Consider the following 17,633-nt stretch of genomic DNA (forward strand, 5'->3'; position numbering starts at 1 on the left):
GGGTGTGCCTGCTGCTGGCAGAGAGACGGGGATTTCCCTGACTGGTCCCAGGGCTGTCAGGCTTGGATGACGTCCCTGGGGCCACAGAGGCCCAAGAGGAGATGGGGCAAGTGCAGGGACGGAACCAGGAGTGGCTTCGGACTGTGACCTCTGAGACCCCCACGCCTTCCTCTTTGCGTCTTCCTTGAATTTTTCAAGAATCAGTGGTATCAGTGTAGACCAGGGAGGTCCTGGGTATGAGGGGTGGGGTGGGGGGTGGCATGGGAAAGTATTCCAGCTGTGCTTAAGTATAATATTTAACCACAGATGGAGCCAAACTTCCACCTCCATATCCACAAAGAAAACATGCATGATGAAGATACAGCAAGCAGTATTCTAGGATAGACAAGAAGAAGAACTTGTAAAGTTGTAAGATTCTGGGACTGATGAGAGGGACCCCTGCTAGTGTCAAGTGTAGAGTGAATGTTTCTTGGGCCGCTGTGCCTTAGGAACGGGGGGACGGTGAGGACCTTATGGAGTGGAGGGATGTAAGGACCCTGCAGCTCTTTCCTAGCCTGAGGTTGTTTGGGTCTTTCCATTTTGCAGAAGGCTCTGAGAGGACAAGGACTGCAGTTCATCCCTGTCACACGCTGAGTGAAGAAGACCAAGAAGAGCTCTTAACAAGGTTTCTAAGAGGGGTGCTAGTCCTGGCTCCACCCAGCCCGATATTTGGCCTGGTGAAGTCCTCGCGCCTCTCTGGCCTCAGCCTCTCCATCTGTAAAGTGAGGTGCCAGATCCGGTTCCTTCCAGCTCTGACGTGCTGCAAGCAGCAGGCTTTCTGTGTCCCCAGAGCATTCACCCCGATGCTCTGGATGGCTCCTGGGGTCCCGGAGCCTGTGGAACATGCAGAGAGAGCTCAGAGTGCCCGTGTCCCTGCTCAGAGGGACTAAACTGCCACCCTCTGCAGGCATTTGGGGAACCGATGGGAGTGGAAGTTGGCCTCACTTCCAGAGTCAGATCCCAGACAGGAAGAAAGGAGCAGCTGGCAGGGATGCCCAGAGGTCCCAGTCACCAGACCCACAAATCACCAAAACCTGCCCTTTGTGGGACTAAAGCAGAAAAACCTCTGGGCTGGGAGATGAGAGACGTAGGTTCTAACCCTGGGTCCATCATGAACTTTCTGTGTGACCTCGAATGACCCCTCCCACCCCAACTCCAATGTCTTGGACTGAGTGACCGTGTGTGCATCTTCCTGAGAGCAGCTTGGTCTGCATCCCTGAGCACACAGGTTGGGCTTCCCCCAAGCCAACAAGAGCCCCATTTGGACACATGACCCCGGGTAAGCAATCTAATCGTGCCCAGCAGCCAAGGGGGACGTCCCCGGGGGGCCCCACCTCAGCCCCCTGAAATGAAGACTGAAAACTGGGTCTCTTTGCCCCTCTCAGAGAAGGCCCGAGGCCCCAGGAGGCAGCTGTTTTCTGAAAGGAGAGAAAAAGCCGGGGCGCAGGGCCTAGTCCCACTTCCTCTGCTGCTGCCTCTCCGCCTTCAGGGCCTCCTCTCTGTGAACGAGGGCCCTTCCCCACCCTCCCACATCCTGCCCGAGGGGCTGGTGAGAGGCCTCCAGGACCCCTTGGAGGCCGGGCCAGGGAAGGCTCCTAGAACAGCAGGAGGCTCCCAGCAGCTCTGCTCCAGCCCGGCGCGCGCACCGTCAGATACAGGTCGTTCTGACGAGGCTAATTATAGAAGCCGGCTTGGCCTTTCCCGAATGCGGCCCTCAGTCTCTCAGCGACCGGGAAGCACATAAACGCTTTTCCTTGGAGACAGGAAGGAGAAATTCTCCTAGGAGCTCATATGCGATCTCTCTTTGGGTAGGAAAAAAGCAATGTTAGGGGTCAGAATGGGGTCACGAGATGGCAGATCTCTGAAACCCTTTCCAGAAGTGGCTCCAAGGGAGAAGAGAGAGCTAAGATGTTATTAAAGGCGGAAAAACACGCAGAAGGACCAGAGACTGAAATATGTGGATGAAGCTCCCCAGCTCCTGAGTCAGCCACACGCACCCCGTCACAGCCGGGGGCCACCCCAGTGCCTGCTCCCCGACGAGAGGCAGCCCTGCACCCCCTGCAGAGGGCTGTGCCGATGGCAAGTCTGGTGCTGAGAAAAACTGTCCCCGACAGCAGTTCTGAATCTCGGTCAAGACTCTTCTCACACTGCAGCCAGGCAGAGGCCGGGGATAAGAGGGGCCATGGCCACCTCTCTGTCTTTCTTTGAAGCATTTATCCGTATCACCCTGTGTGGGATTCAACAAAACCCGTTTCTTAGAAGGGATTCTCGCCCTCTGAGGGCTTACAGACTTGGGCAAAGTGAGGTAGGGGGCCATGAATTCAAGAACCAGGCAAAGTGGAGTTGATGTGTGCACCAAACCGAAGGTGTATTTTCAGGAGCGATGCTTGCAGGGGGATTTGGGGGGAGAGTGAAGAGAGGAGGCTCTCTGGGCCAAGGAACAAGTCACCTCTCCCACTCCCACCCCACCCCAGCATATTTTATTGTCAAATATCTCTGTTTCTCCCAAGAAATACCAGAAACAGATACCTTTTTCATTTGCCAACTGCAAGAAACCTCAGCTTTGCAGTGCCCCTTCCTCTACCCAATCATGCAAAAAACCCATCTTCTGGGACCGAGGGCTTACAGCCTGGCGGGCAGTGAGGGCAGCAGCTAAACTTTGTTCTAAAAACAGGAACCATTTCCTTCCCAGGCAGCAGCAAAACTCTCTAGAGCAATGGTTCTCAACCTCAGCTGCATCTCAGAAGTACCTGGGGAGCTTTTCATAATCTCAATGCCCAGGCTTCACCCCAGACCAAGGAAATCAGACTCCCCTGCTGTGGGACCCAAGTATCCTCATTTTCTAAAGCTCAGCAGGTAATTCCAGTGTGCAGCTAAGGTGGAGAACCACTGGTCTAAATAAAGACCCCAGATAGCTGGAGTGCCCTTATGTGTATGTGTATGGGTGGGGGTGAGGGTGGGAGCCATGCTTTCTGCATGAGCCCTCCTTACCCCAGCCCCCAGTTCTTGAGAACAAGTGCAGCTTCTCGAAGGGGTGCCCCAGAACACAGGTGCTGGTTCCAGGGGCCTGTTTTAGATGATCTTTCAAACACTAAAATCAAAACCTCTCTTCTAATTCTTGGGCGTCCTCTCGCAATTGAAAAGTCCAGGGCATTTATTTGAAGGTCAGACCCCAGCCAATGCGGGCCCTACGGGCAAGATGAATTATTAACCACGGAGGCCCCAGAGTCAGGCCTGGGGAAGTTTTTGGTTAGTTCTACTCGGTGTAGGACTGCTAAATTAATGATGGGCCTGCACACACCTGTGAAATTTAACAGCTCACTTCAGTGTACAAACAGGCCCTTTTAGGCAAGGACCTGGCTTGGAGCCCTCTCATCTAAATAACAAAACAAATAAATAAACGGAGCTCTGCCACCACTCCCACCAAGTATGTGGCAGATATATGGCCGCACTGGGAGGGCGAGGCCAGGGGACTCAGGCAAGCTGGGTGTCTACCACATACAACCCCATTAGGGAACACATGCAAACTCCTTTCGGTTATCCCCAACTAACCCAGGAAGTCAAAATGGTAGTAGGACAATGACCTAGGAGAGAAGTTTTAGTTTGCTTCTAAAAACACCCTAGACTTCTGCAAAGTTGCGGGACTGTGTTTTAAGATGGTTTCTGGCCATTTTCAACACGGAAGTCTCAACGATTATCTTAATGAGGGACTGGGTGCCATCCACTTGCCATGGAGAGCTTCAAAGCTGGGATTTGGGGGAAGGTCACCCTCCCAGGCACAGATGAGCATGTCCCCAAACCACGAGCCAAGCTCTGTCCCCAAATCCTAGAGAGCCATTTTGAAAAGGTCCAGGGACAAGAAATGCTGAAAGGAGCATTTGCCGGTTGTCCCCAAAGGGCTCCAGATCCAACCCGTGGTCTCCTCCGCCAACAAGTTCAAGAGGGTGCGCAGGGCAACTGCCCACCCACGCCCATAAGACATGACTGCCTGTTTGCCAGGTGCAAGGTTTCCCTTCTAGACCACAGAGGTTATTTCCCCACAATGAAAGTCTCTTGTATTATTAAGTTTACCTTCCAAGGATGTTTGCTCTGCACATTCCTGAAAAAGGTGGTCTTGGCAGTGAAGAAGCAATCCTCCAGTTCCTCCTCCAGGCTGCAGTACCCACTGCTCATGCTGCTGTCCACTGTCATCTAGCCCGGAGCCCCGGCCGGAGGCAGCGGGCGCATCTGATGGGGCCAGGCTCTCGGGATGCGGCGGAGGGAGGTGGGGATCCCTCCCCAGGCGGCCGCGGCGTGAGCTTCTAGCCCCGCCGGGGAGCGAGTCCGTTATCGGGCCGGGCAGACCCGGAGCCGGCTGCCTCGGTTTTTTACACTGGGGCCCGAGTGGCTCGGGCGGCGGGGTAACCTGTTCCCCAGCGACTGCCAGCACTGGGGTCGGACCTGGACTCCGCCGCGCTCACCTCGCTCTCCAACTCACTAGGCATCTGCGGTTTCAGCCCCTCCGCGCCGGCTCCCCCCTCCGCCCCGCGCGCCGAGCGCCATCTCGACACCTCCCCCGCCTCCCGCGCCTTTCCTGCCCCTCGCACTGCACACAGAGGAGTTCGGAAGCCACTTCCTCTCGCAAGGTTCCTCAAAGCCGCTGGCTGTCGCGGCGCCCCTCCCCCTCCTCCCGCCCCAGGCGTGCGCCTCCCCACCCTGCCCCTGGACCACGTTGGCAAGTGGACCTAGGGCATCACGAGTCAGATTAGGGATTCAGGGCAGGAATAGACTAGGATGGACCCGAGGGAGAAAATTCCCTCTCTCCTCTCTTCATCCTTCTGGAAGCAGCTCATTCTCATCGCCCAGGATGGCTCAGGTTCAGGAGTAGCATGTGCTCTAAGATCGACAGTGTCCCTCCTCCCTTCCCCCCATCCATGCCTCACCTCACCCTCTCATTCCCCATTCACTGGGTGAAGGAGCCACGTCAATCAGAGTGGTTAGAGAAGTGACTGCATTAGAAGAAAATCAATATCGGGCCTGTCTGGAGAAGCAGTAATATTTTAACTCGGAAATGCCAGAAGAAATGGCAGGGGCCCCCCCAAGCATATGCAAATCATATGCAAAGTTATGGTAAACTGCCGAGCAAGCAGGCCCTTCCACCCACACAGGGAACTTGGCCTTCAGGAAGCCTCAGGTTAATAAAGGAGCCTGCAGACACCACCCAGGTTACTGGTGCATCTTCCTGGTGGTCTGGCCAAGAGGGGGCCAGACCTTTGCCAGATCTTTTGATTCCCATCAAGGACAGCTCAATTACATTTCTCCATCAGACTGGATGAAGGAACACCTTCCTTGACGGGCTGAATCCTTCAGATCCTTCATCCACAGTAGTTACTGCCTGTGCCTGCTGATTTACATGCAGTCTGTCACTTAACTTTCCCAATAGCCTTGAGACAGAGATTATTATTCCCTTTTTATGGATGAGGAAACTGAAGCTCAGAGTCACACAAGTAGGACGCATGTTCTGGGACTCAGAACCAGGTGTGTGCAATTCTAGGGCCTGTGCTTCTAGCCACTGTGATGTACAGTCTCTCAGCAGGGATGGGACTGATTTGGTGTGCGTGCAGACATCTTTCAACAGAGTGGGGCTTGGAGTCTTAGGAAAAAAAACAAGCCTTCAGAGCCTGGCAATGCCAGGGGCACCATGCTTGTGGAGTCTCATGGCCTGGGGACCCCAGAGGGACCCTAGAGCACCCCAGAGAGCGGCTGAGAAGGGTTATCAGGACTTTCTCCAAGTCTGTGTCTCCTGTAGTTCTGAAACAATCCAGTCCTGGGGCACAAGCTGGGTGGAGGGCTAGACTCAGCCCCCAGACTGCAAGCTGCCAACTCCATTTTAAGCTCTGGCTACTTTTGTGAGGAACCCTCTTCCTCCCCCATCTTAGTCAAATCTGTCAGCGCTCAGGATGGTTTCAAACTGCAGCCCAATTTGGCTCCATCCTCCCACACAAGTCTTTTTTTCCAGAAGCCAGGGAGTGCCTGGCAGGCACGAACACGAGCTAGCTGAGAGCCAGTGCCCCAGCCGGCTGACCACCCTCAGCTCCAGAGAAGGGTCAATACTGGTAGCTGGGAGATACCTTGGCAGGGAGATAAGTGGAGGTAAACAGCTGGGGGTGGGGGCTGAGGTGAGCTACGGGGTGTTTCCAGGGAAGAACTCACATTAGTGGGGTTGAAAGTAGGTTTTGGCTTTGTCTAGAGCAATCTTTTCTTCAAATGAATATTTTAAAGGCTGTTCTTTTTTGGGGGGGTTACCCCAGAAACTGTGGTCCAGGCAAAGGTTTTGGCCTCACCAGCACCCCTAAGGCCAATGCCAGAATGATGAATGCTGCAGGGAGGGGGGAACTGCGTGACCCTTGGGCCATCCAGTAACAGCCTACCTGCTTTGTTCAGCCAGGGAAGGAATGCACGTTTCTTTATAAAAGGAACCTCCTTGCTCAGTGGGAATCCAATATTTAAAGAAAAAGCAGGCTCCAGATTCTCTGGCCACGCTGTGTCCTTGGAGCCACACAGTGACCTCTGCAGAGCAGCTACAGTGCTACACATTTTAAATGTACAATCTTAAAATACAGCTAATAACAAGCTTTTTGAACCGCAAGCCAAAGCACCCCAGGAGTCAGCGTGAGTCTCTCCTTGTGAGCAGCACACTAGATGCCAGACCTACTTAGGAAAGGTCTAAGTGACACTGCATTCTTCTAGGGTGCTGCTCCCTGCCAGTCCAAATATTATGAAAATTGACATCTGAATAGAGCTTTTCAAAGCCCTTTTACCTCATCACGTAGGTTGCTCTACAACCTTGAGAGCAGATTTTACCCCCATTTTACAGATGAGGAAACTGAGGGAAGCAACATGTTCCATCACAGCTCATTACATACTCTCAAAGCCTAGTTAGTGTCTCTGTCTCTACCCCCACTCCACCTGTCAATGAGTCTAGGCTTGGAAGGAAGCCACGTGTAAGACGCCAGCGAAAGGGAGACTGTGCTGGCGAGGACCCTGGGATGCTTCTGAACCCGGCAAAGGTCACATACGATACAATAAGTTGGCCAGCCTCCAGGAGGAAAAATCCAGATAGAAGCTCCACAGTCCCAAAGGGAGGAAGATTGGATTAGTTTCAGTGTCCAGTGACTCCGTCTGTACCCCTTCCCCGTGAACAATCAACAGTAGTGGTAACCTGACCAGGGAAGGAGGGAAGGTGTCAGGAAGAGCCTGGGCAACAGCCTTTCAAGGCTCTGGAAGTGAACACACAGGGACAGGAACTGGCTGTTCTTGTCCCTGGTCCCAGGAAGAGGAGTCTGGACCTGAAGATGCAGCATCTGGAGCCGCAAAGCCATGGCATCATGGTTGGGGGGTGGGTTCCAGAAAGCCCCACTGAAATGGTGGATGGGCGACTTCCCTGTCTCAGAGCGTCAGATGATGAAAGACATTATTTTAAGCTGTCTTCCTCTCTCAAATGCCATCCTGACACGTAGCCAGATCCCCTTGTTAAATCCACCCTGTGGGTCTGTGTTCCAGAAAAGCTGTGGTACAAAAATGGAAGCCGGGAGCTGGTATTCTAGGCCCAGCTCCAACTCTAGCTTGCTATGGGATCTTGAGCAACTTTGGACCTCAGGTCTCCTCATCTGAGCAATTGAGGAGTCCAGATATCAGATTTGGGGCCTCATGACTGACCAACATATTCAGAGGCTGAAAATGGGGTGAGGTGCCAACCCTTCCCCGAAACCTGTTTTGAAATCATTATTAGCCGCCTTGTGCAGGCGCTGTCCTAGTAACTTTATGTGCTTCATTTCATTTAATCCCTACTGCATACCAACGAGGAAGCTCCAGTTATTATCTCTGTTTTACAGAGTGGAAGAGAAGGTTCTGGCAGGTTAAGTAACTTGCACATAGTCAGACATGCTAGCTCATGGTGGAGCTGAATCAGCCCGGCTGGTCTGACTCCAGACCCCAAGCTGTTGAACGCTCTGCAGAGTATGTAGCACCTATCCTGGTTGCTCTCAGAATAGCCATACTGCCTGAAATTGCAGTCCGACACAAACAAGTCAGGAGCTACTTTCTCAGTTCTCCTACGACCCTGTCTTCCCTTTGGCTCCTTGGGGGTTTCCAGAATTCAGCCACTGACTGTTTTCTCCACCCCCCTCCATGTGCCCGTGCTCTCCCTGGGAGCTTAGTCTCACCTAGGCCAACGGTATCAACTAGACTTTATACACACATGTCTCATAATTCTCTCTCTTCCAGGTAGCTCCAGATGAATACCTGCACCAGCTCGCTGGGTCCCCAGCTCTCCCCACTAGAGCCTCACTCTCAACAGGTCCAAACTGAGCTGATTATTCCCTGCCTCGCCCTCCACCTGCTCCCCCTCCTTTAGAATTTCCTATCTTGAAATTCTATCTTGTTGATGAGTGCCATCAACATAGATTATTACAAAGCCTTCCCGTAGTTTCCCTTGTTCCCATCTCTGCCTCCTCCAAACTCCTCACTGCCTTGTTGCCAAAGTTACCCTTCTAGACCAAGATCTGATCAGTGTTGTTCTATCATAAAACCTTTGCATTCAGATGTCAACTAATAATTATTGAATAAGTACTGAGTTTCAAGACCTAGTATCAAGCTTATTCATTTATTCAACAAATAATTACTAAGCACATGGCAGGCACTAGACTGGGTGTTCTGAAGAAGACATAGTTCCTGCCATCTCATAACAGCCAGTGCAGTGGAACGACGTGAAATAAGACATTATATTGGAGTTACCGAGCTCTCACACGCTTCATTCTCTCACTTAATCCTTACAACCCCCCAAGAACGTATTTTACAGATGAGTAAGCTGAGGCTCAGGGTGGCTAATTTTGCCCAAAGTCAAAGAGCTAGTAAATGGTGGAATCAGATTTCAAACCCAGGGCCTCTGTGTCTGACAATTTTTCATCACAGTTGTCCCTCCTCCAGTGACGCCCCAGTGCCTACAACAATATCCTGAACTCCAGAGTGGGTCCTTCAAGGTCCTTCACAGCATGTGCCCAGCCAACAGGTCATACCCATCTCCAGCCACAATCAAGCATCCCTCCTTACAGCCGCACACATTTGATTCACGTTCCCAGCAGCCGCCCTGCCCTCTTGTGGTCTTGCTCTCGCTGTTTCCTCTGCCTGTCAAAAATCCTCCTGTGTCCTCCCACTTCCTGACACCCGTTCACCAACCACGACCACACCTCCCCCACCTTCCCGGTGCCTCTCAGAAGCAGCCTTTTTCAGATGTCCTCTCTGGGGTGAATCTTAAGAATGCCACCCTCCATCCTGAGAGCAGCATTTGACAGCATTAAACCGCCGTGCACAGCACAGAGCTCAATTTCCCCCCAGGTGACTTCCTGTTGTAAGAAGTACATGGCTGCACACTATTTAGGCTGACTCACAGGAGAGTCACTTTCTTGGGGCTTCTAGCCCACTCCACACTTCTCTCGCTTGGCTGCGAGGCTGACAGCTTCGATAAGGCCCTGACACTTACAAACACCAAAGGCAGTTAAATCAGCCCATACCAAGAAGCAGAGGCCCTGAAGAGCTCATGCTAGGTCTGAGGCAGGCACCGGGAGTCTGCCATCTAATTGCCCTCCTTTAGGGAAACTAGAGAATCATAAAAGATGTTTCTGATCAACAACCCCATCCCTCACGCGGCCCTCTTCAGTCCTCCAGGAGCCAGGGCAATGTGGTCACTGGCGTGAGATGTGTAAATAACTCTTGCACTACTACACATAGAAAGAGAGCCTTGTTTCCTCCTTAGAGCCTCAGGACAACCTGGCCAGCCAGAGGTCATCTCAGACACCTACTGATGCTAGGATAGAAGGAGTGGGTGGGGCTGTGAGGAGCACAGAGAAATGTCTCCAGTGCTTAAGGATTTCTAGAGAAATAAGTACTAGAGCTCTGTCCCTCCTTGGAGCCAGGATATCAAGTGCCTTCTGGTGGGAAGCCGTTCCCCTCTGTCTGATCAGAACTGGGCTCCCCTGGGTTGGCCTGGGCTGGTGAGAGAGGCCTTAGGGCAGCTCCCGTTAGAGGCAGCTGTTTAGTGGAGTCGAATCACTGACAGCTTTGGCCAGCACTTCTGGCTTCTAGAGCATGGAGAGAAATCTGTGGATCGAGGAGCAACTGTCCCAGATATAGCCAGAGTGGAGCAGAGTGGCTGGGGACTGGCTCCTTCCTTTGGCACCTGAGGATGGGCTGGCAAAAAATGAGATAAAATGGAATCATAAAATGTATTTGATTAATCCAAAAGAAGGAAGAAAAGAAAAAGGAAGCAAAGAACAGATTTGACAAATAGAAAACAAACAGCACGATGAGAGACTTAAAATCTAATTATATCAATAATCACATTAAATGCAAATGAGCTAAATAACCCAATTAAAGGGCAGAGATGATCCAATTGGATTAAGAAAAACAAGATTCAACTATGTGCTGTCTGTAAGAAATGACCTTTAAATATAAAGACACAAATAGCCTAAAAGTAAAAAAATGGATAAAGAAATATCATGCTAATGGTAATCAAAAGAAAGCTGGAGTGGCTATATTAACATCAGACAAAGTAGATTTCAGAACAAAGAATATTACTGGGGATAAAGAAGGTTATTTCATAATGATAAAGTGTCAATTAATCAAGAGAATGTAATTATGTTAAATGTTTATGCACTGAATAATGGAGCTTCAAAATACAAGATAGAACTTTAAGGAGAAATTGGCAAATCCACAATTATAGTTGGGATTTCAACACCCCTCTCTCAATAATTGATAAAACAGGCAGACAGAACACATGGTATGCCTCAACAAATGTTAGCTACTGTTGTTATCAGTCACAATCCAGTTTGATAAACCTTTATCGAGCATTTCAGAGGAGACCCAGGACCAGAATTCCCAGAGAGGAGTACAGGTATCAATCAAGAGTGTTACTTAGGCGTCATTATCAGAATCTGTGTGCAGAGGAGAAAAGGTTGTGAACTTATAGGCACAAAGAAATAATAAATCAGACTAGAAGTGTATCATGGTGAAAGGAAGAAATGGTATACCAGGATAGAAGGCTTTGAGTGCTAAATAGAAGGCATCTTGTTATGCTTTATTGGTTTTTGTGACTTTAAAGCATTTAGCTTAATAGTAATGATATTATTATATTGTTTTAAGATGAAAAATCTTTGTTACAATTCATAATATGAGGAGTGAAGGTAAGTAAGCTCCTTCACGCAGGCCATATGATAAGCTCAATTCTTTCTGCAGACAGCATGACAGAGAAGGGTCATGAAAGGATTGAGTGACCCTCTCAAAGGAAAAATAAACTTATTGCAAAAGAAAAAAAAGAGCGTTACTTAGGGAGCCCCAGCCTCTCTGCAGAGATAGACCTGGTTCCCCAGGTTCTCCCCTCCCGGCTCCCTGGCTCCCCCGTGTGGTAGTTCTGGGCTCAGCCCGTGACGTTGGGAGGAGAGCCGGGGCAAGACCGGTCACAGGCGCTTCCTCCTCTGGAGGGTTCTGGAAAAGCAGAGCCCCCAGTAGGGTGACACTGGTGTGGCTGCGGAGGGAGCACAGGGCTGGGAGCCAGGAAACTCGGCTCTCCACGCCAGCTGAGTCATTGCTCAGTGGCTGCAGGGGCTGAGGGAGGGGATTCCAGCGGGGGCCCTGCTAAGGAATGACAGCGGTGGGCTAGGGGTGGAGGTGGGGTGCATAGGCAGAAAGGCAGCAGCGACCTGACCTGTGGGGCTGAAACACCAGCAGGCCGGGCCGACCCACCCTGGAAGCCGTCTGTCCCTGTGGTGAATGGAGACAGGGTCTTGAGTCTTTTTATCAACAGAGTAGAGCAATAACTCAGGCCGCAGAGGAGGGGATAATCGTAAGGCTTGTAGCAACAAGTACCCGCCAAACCACAAAGCTGTAGCGTCCTGGTTTTATATCCAGGAGAATAATCCACTTTCTGGTATTGTGGAGAGTAGGCAGAGCCAGACCATGAAGGGTTTTGTGTGCTAATCCAGATTTAGACTGATTCTGAGGGTAACAGGAAGCTGCTGAGGGTTTCCATCACAGGGTGACACGATAAAAAATCCAGTAAGCCTGTTGGAAGCACCAGAGTCGGCCCTGGAATGTCACCCGGTGATACTGACACGCTTTCACATACATCTTCTCACCGGAGCCACACAACCAGCATTTCTCAGAGGAGAAACCTGGGGCTCAGAGAAACTAAGAGGCTTGTTCCCAGTCACATGCCAAGAATGTCATCTACACAATCTGAATTAGAACCTAGCTCTCCTGTCACTCAGGCCAGGGTTCTTTCTTTTCTTTAAGAAAATATGTATTGCCTTTTAGAAATGCTACACTAGAAACACATGACAGCATCTGGTTATTCAAACAGCCCTGAAGCAAACAGCAAAAGTCCAGAGTTCTCTCATTCTACCCATCATCTCCCACCCACCCCCTCCCAAAGTGAAATCCCTTCGAACAGTTGGCTGGGCGCCCTCCAGGCCCTCACTCTGCATTTAGACACACACGCATACACACATACACACATATGTACAAAGTACAAATGGGCTTGTCCTGCATGTACCACTGGGTGACTTGTCTCCGTTGGCACTATTCCTTGTCAGCACATACAGATCCAGCCCCCCTTTGTTAAGCACCTTGGCCTTAGTGCTGGTGGCCGGAACTTCCATCCCGGCACCCCCGTGGCCCTCACCACTGCTCACGGTGCCCCTTAGGAAGGGGTTGGACCCAGTGCCCTGGTCGTCAGGGCACCAGATGACCAGAGTGCAGCCTCTGTAGGGGGAATTTCCCACTGAGGGCACCTGAAAAGATTTTAGAACGATGCCTGGCTCCATAGCTATGTGTGGAAGGAATCTGAGACCGTCCTTAGGCATACTGTTTTTTAATTTTAGAGATTAAATATTAATTTAATGTGTGTCAGGAAAAAAATCTTAAGTACATCAATGGTGATTGAAGGATTTAAAATTTTTCCTTTAACATAAGTTTACTCAAATCTATGTAAAGAGAAATATTAAGTAAATAGTAGCATAGGTGGAATATTGATATGGCCAGAATCTTAAGTGTGGAAAGTGCCAAAGTGAGGTTTGGGAACTGCTGTGGGAGGGGCTGGAATTGGCAGGCGGGGACCTGGGAGCCTGGTTTCTGAATGCTGCTCCTGGGTTCTGGAGGGCCAGGAGGAGGGGATGGAATCGGGGCCTGATGGATATAAGATTCATTCCCCGGCTGCAAGTGATTTGAGTGGAAGGAAGAGTGCTTATGTTTTAGTCTTGTCATCTGTGCATTCCATGTACCAAGAAAAGTGGCACCAAAGGCCTGGGGAACAGAGCTGCCAGGAACCCCCTGGGCTGCAGCAGGTTATGATGAGCTGTATCAACAGCTGTGGGCAAGGGCTTCCTCTCTTGGGATCTGCTTCCCCAAAGGCAAGGAAAGGACTGAACCAAACCAGAAGAGGTCTCACTTCATCCCCAGGGCACTGGGGAGCTACTGGGAGTTTTCTTCATCACAGGGATGACAGGATAAGAGCACCTTTAGGACCACCTGAAGTATAACATCTTTGGAGCATGCCCCCAAATAAAGGAACTGCAGCTGTTTTGGCAAGGTATTGTGATCTTCAGCCAATGTCAACCATGTCCTCTAGGAAACAGGCTAAAACTGAAGAAGGGATCTGGGGTAGACCTGAAGGGGATTTGCTTGGTCAGCATGGGTGCCCAAGAGAAAAACCAGACATCACAGACCTCTGAGATCTCCAAGGAGAGACTGACAAAAACATAGGCAGCTCCCAGCCACTCTTCCTCTGTTTCTCCACCTGAGAGAGACATGCACGAACCACACACCTTGTGAGTGCGGCTGGGGCTCTGAGCCCATCCCTGCCCCCTCACACGCCCGCCCCTTCCTCCCTCCCCGCCTCTGTCTGGCATGGCAAAGAGAAGACAGACTGAACCTTGGGATTACTGCTTTTCAAAGGTTGAGGCCAAACACTTACCTACAGGATGATCTCAACTGTGTTTTGAAAAACGTATGAACGTACAGGAAGAAAATATAAAAATGTTAACTAACAGTGGTTCCTTCTGGATGGAGGAAGATCAATGATTTTCTTTTGTTTTAAAGAACAAAGCGGAGAGACCTCCTAACAGCCATGTGCCTCCAAACTAGTGGAGCTCTGACCTGGGCCCGGGCCACAACAAGTGCCCACCCCCACCCGGAAAACGGCACTCGCATATTTGGTTAGCTCAGACCAGGTGACGAGGTCAAGGTGAACGAAAGCTCCATCCTGGTATGCAACAGAAAATCGAGCCAAGGCAGAAATCAGCACAAACAAGCTTTTTAGAAAAAGGCGAGTTAGCCTGGAGCAGGGCCCAGGTTTTATTGACAGAAGGCTAGGTCCTGTCCCAGCTGTGCCTGAAGCACGCAGCCAGGCCTGTCCAAGGCAAACACTGCAGCCCAACCCAGCCGGCCCGGGAGCAAACCCCATTCCAGGCTGGCTGCCGGTGGGAGCGCTGCTCTGCTGCACCCACGAGGGACTCTTGGCTCCTTCTACGTGTCTTCTTCTATATTTCAGTGGTGGTTCTGCTCTAGACACAGCCCTGATTTAGCCTGCCAGAAAATTCCAAGGTTGACTCATCTCCCCAACAGCGGGAAGGGAGTCACTCTGCTTCCAAATACTCAGATCTGGAAACACCTGTTCACTGAAATCCTGAGAATGAGACGAGGCATGCAGCAAACCCCAGGCCCTGCTCTGGGGCCTTCCCTCCCACCCACTTGAGAGCTGGCTAAGCCACTCTAGGGCAGGGTTGCTCAGCCTCCGCACTGCTCACGTTTGGGGCCAGATGATTCTTTGTTGCGGGGCTGTGGCTTTCCTGTGCGATGGGGGCAGTTTAGCAGCATCCCTGGCCTCTGCCCACTAGGTGCCAGTGGCCTCCTCCAAGCTGTGACAGCCAAAAGTGTCTCCAGTAACTGCCAAATGTCCCACCTGGTGGAGGGGGGCAAAATCACCCCCTCCCATTTGAGACCTGCTGCTCTAGAGAAAGAAATAGAGACCCAAAGTAGAAATGCAGGATGGGGCTTCCCTGGTGGCGCAGTGGTTGAGAATCTGCCTGCTAATGCAGGGGACACGGGTTCGAGCCCTGGTCTGGGAAGATCCCACATGCCGCAGAGCAGCTGGGCCCGTGAGCCACAACTACTGAGCCTGTGCGTCTGGAGCCTGTGCTCTGCAACAAGAGAGGCCGCGACAGTGAGAGGCCCGCGCACCGTGATGAAGAGTGGCCCCCACTTGCCACAACTAGAGAAAGCCCTCGCACAGAAACAAAGACCAAACACAGCCATAAAAATAAATAAATTAATTAAAAAAAAAAAAAAAGAAATGCAGGATGTAGTGGGGTAAGCAGGCTCTGGGGTGGGGGATGGGTAGGCTCGAGGGGAACAGAAAGAAGGGAGACTTGGAAGTTCCCAACGGGAAATAAAATTGGGAAAATAAAGAGTCGTTTAAATAAGATTTTTAGTAAATGTTGTTATATGGTGTGCTATGTAACTTCCCTCCTCCATCTTCTAAAGAAAACCTTCAGCAAAAATTTGCGTCATTCACCAGGGCTTTGGGGGTCAGATTTGTCTCCCTTCCTTTTCTCACCCTGGACAGGGCGAGACCCTCCCAAGAGGTATGGTTACATTCAGACTACGTTATAAACAGTTCCAATTCCAAAGTGTGTGGAGGATGTACATAATATTTTTCTCATACTAAATAAACGAGTTACTTTATTCTGTTTACGGATGGAGCATTCCTCCATGATGAACGAAGTTGATCCAAATTTATTTCTTGTCCTTTTTTTTTTTTTTTAAATCTTTTGGCTGCACAGCTCGGCATGTGGGGTCTCACTTCCCTGACCAGGGATCGAACCCGTGCCCCCTGTGTTGGCAGCGTGGAGTCTTAACCACTGGACCGCCAGGGAAGTCCTATCTTGTAGGCAAACCCCAATTGGCAGTACCCCAAATGACACAGCATTCTTAACCAGGGATAGGTCTACCTCAAGTACATTTGCAAGACCTGCAATACTAGTATGCTCATCTATGGAAACAAATACAGAGTTTCAAAACAATCAATCACCTTGCACTCGATTCATTACAAAACCTACAAGAGGAGGAACTACTATATAACTGTCATCAGATATCAGCACATCCAGATAAATAAATCCTGTGTTATATAAACTATGTACTACATTGTAATCTAGTGATCCAGAGAGTTGAGGGCCTGCATCAATGATCTTATCAATAGCACATTTCTCAGGCAAACTGCATATCTTTATGTCATCTTCTGTGATATAGCCAGCCTACACCACTCAGCATGCCTCTCTGGCAATTTCCACTGGCTTTACTGGTAAAAGATCATGGGCGGTTTTCCTTCTGAAAAAAATTTTTGATGATCTACACAGGTTCATCAGATCAATGTACTGGTTTCTTCCTATGCCAAGAAGCCTTAGGCAGGCAGCAGCAGGAAAACTGGGCAATGAATCATAACTTTTCTCCCTGTTCATAATGTCATCCATGATCCCAGGATAATATGAACATGGTGTTATCCTCGGGCCCTTTACCATATCTGATGAATGGTAAGGGTACCGCATGAGATGCTCTCGACTGTACAGTTCCCCATAGTACTTGGGTTCATCTTTCTTGACACGTTTAAGTATTTCTATATTGTAACTGACTGCGAATAGTGTACAGGACAACCTGCTTCTCATATTCTCTCTGTGAATTTCCAAGACTCTGCCTCACGTTGACTGGCAGCTTACTCCAGGGGTAGTTGTGCCGGATGTGGAACTCCACGGCTACGTGCATGGTGCTGGGAGCCGGGGCAGGCGGCAGCGGCCGGGCCCGAGGCTGGAACGATGCCTCCCGCCTGCCCGCTCTCATACTGCGGATGGCCCAGGCCGCCCCATGGCCAGGGTGTCTGAGGGCTCAGCGAGGCCTGGGCCACGGGGCGCGGCAGCAGTGGAGAGGGGAGGCTCCAAGTTTCTTCCGGAGGTACAGAATTTAAAAAACATATTTTTTAGAACGAATTCAATATCATTCTTATAAAAATACACATCATATTTGCTTTCTAGTACTACTTTCCCAGTGGGAGAAAAAGGCCTGGGGAACAGCAGGGAGGCCGGTAGCACCCATGGGTGGACCAGGTGACTGAACATTGTTGAGCATGTACATCATGGTCAGAAAAAGCGTGTGGATGGCTAATCTGAGGACTTGGGACTGGATCCCGATTCCCCAAGCCCACTTGTATTCTCTTGAGGAAATAACCAGTCACTCAGCATCTGTGTTGTCTCTCACAGCACCCAGGGCTTTTCTCTCCGAAACATGGGGTTTAATTAAAGTCTTGCTCCCCTACTTTACTGCATCACTAAGTCCCTGGCATTCCCGGACCTGGCACATGCTCTACATTCAAAACATATTTGTTAAATAAATAAATGGATGATGTCCTTACAGTAAGGATGGACACTCCTTACTTCCTTAACCAGCAACATCTGACTCATACATTAAGGCTTACAGTAAATGTCACCTCCTCTGGGAAGTATTCCCTGATTTCT

The 17,633-nt window shown here is 50.4% G+C and overlaps 1 protein-coding gene across 4 annotated transcripts in view; it reads right to left on the reverse strand.

Annotated features, from left to right (window-relative positions):
* The window catches only part of RASSF5 (Ras association domain family member 5), a 71,537-nt gene that overhangs the window by 25,140 nt on the left and 28,764 nt on the right, over positions 1 to 17,633 (reverse strand). The window contains exon 1 of one of the 4 annotated variants that reach the window (XM_082462051.1): positions 4,111 to 4,556. The exons of the other annotated variants lie outside the window; for them this stretch is intronic. Coding sequence (XP_082318177.1) covers positions 4,111 to 4,230 — 120 coding nt within the window. The 5' untranslated portion in view covers positions 4,231 to 4,556. Of the gene's footprint in view, positions 1 to 4,110; positions 4,557 to 17,633 lie in introns of those variants that run through there. 4 annotated transcript variants of the gene reach the window in all.

Source organism: Balaenoptera physalus (assembly GCF_965194825.1).
Source record: "Balaenoptera physalus genome assembly, chromosome: 1".
NCBI lineage: Eukaryota > Metazoa > Chordata > Mammalia > Artiodactyla > Balaenopteridae > Balaenoptera > Balaenoptera physalus.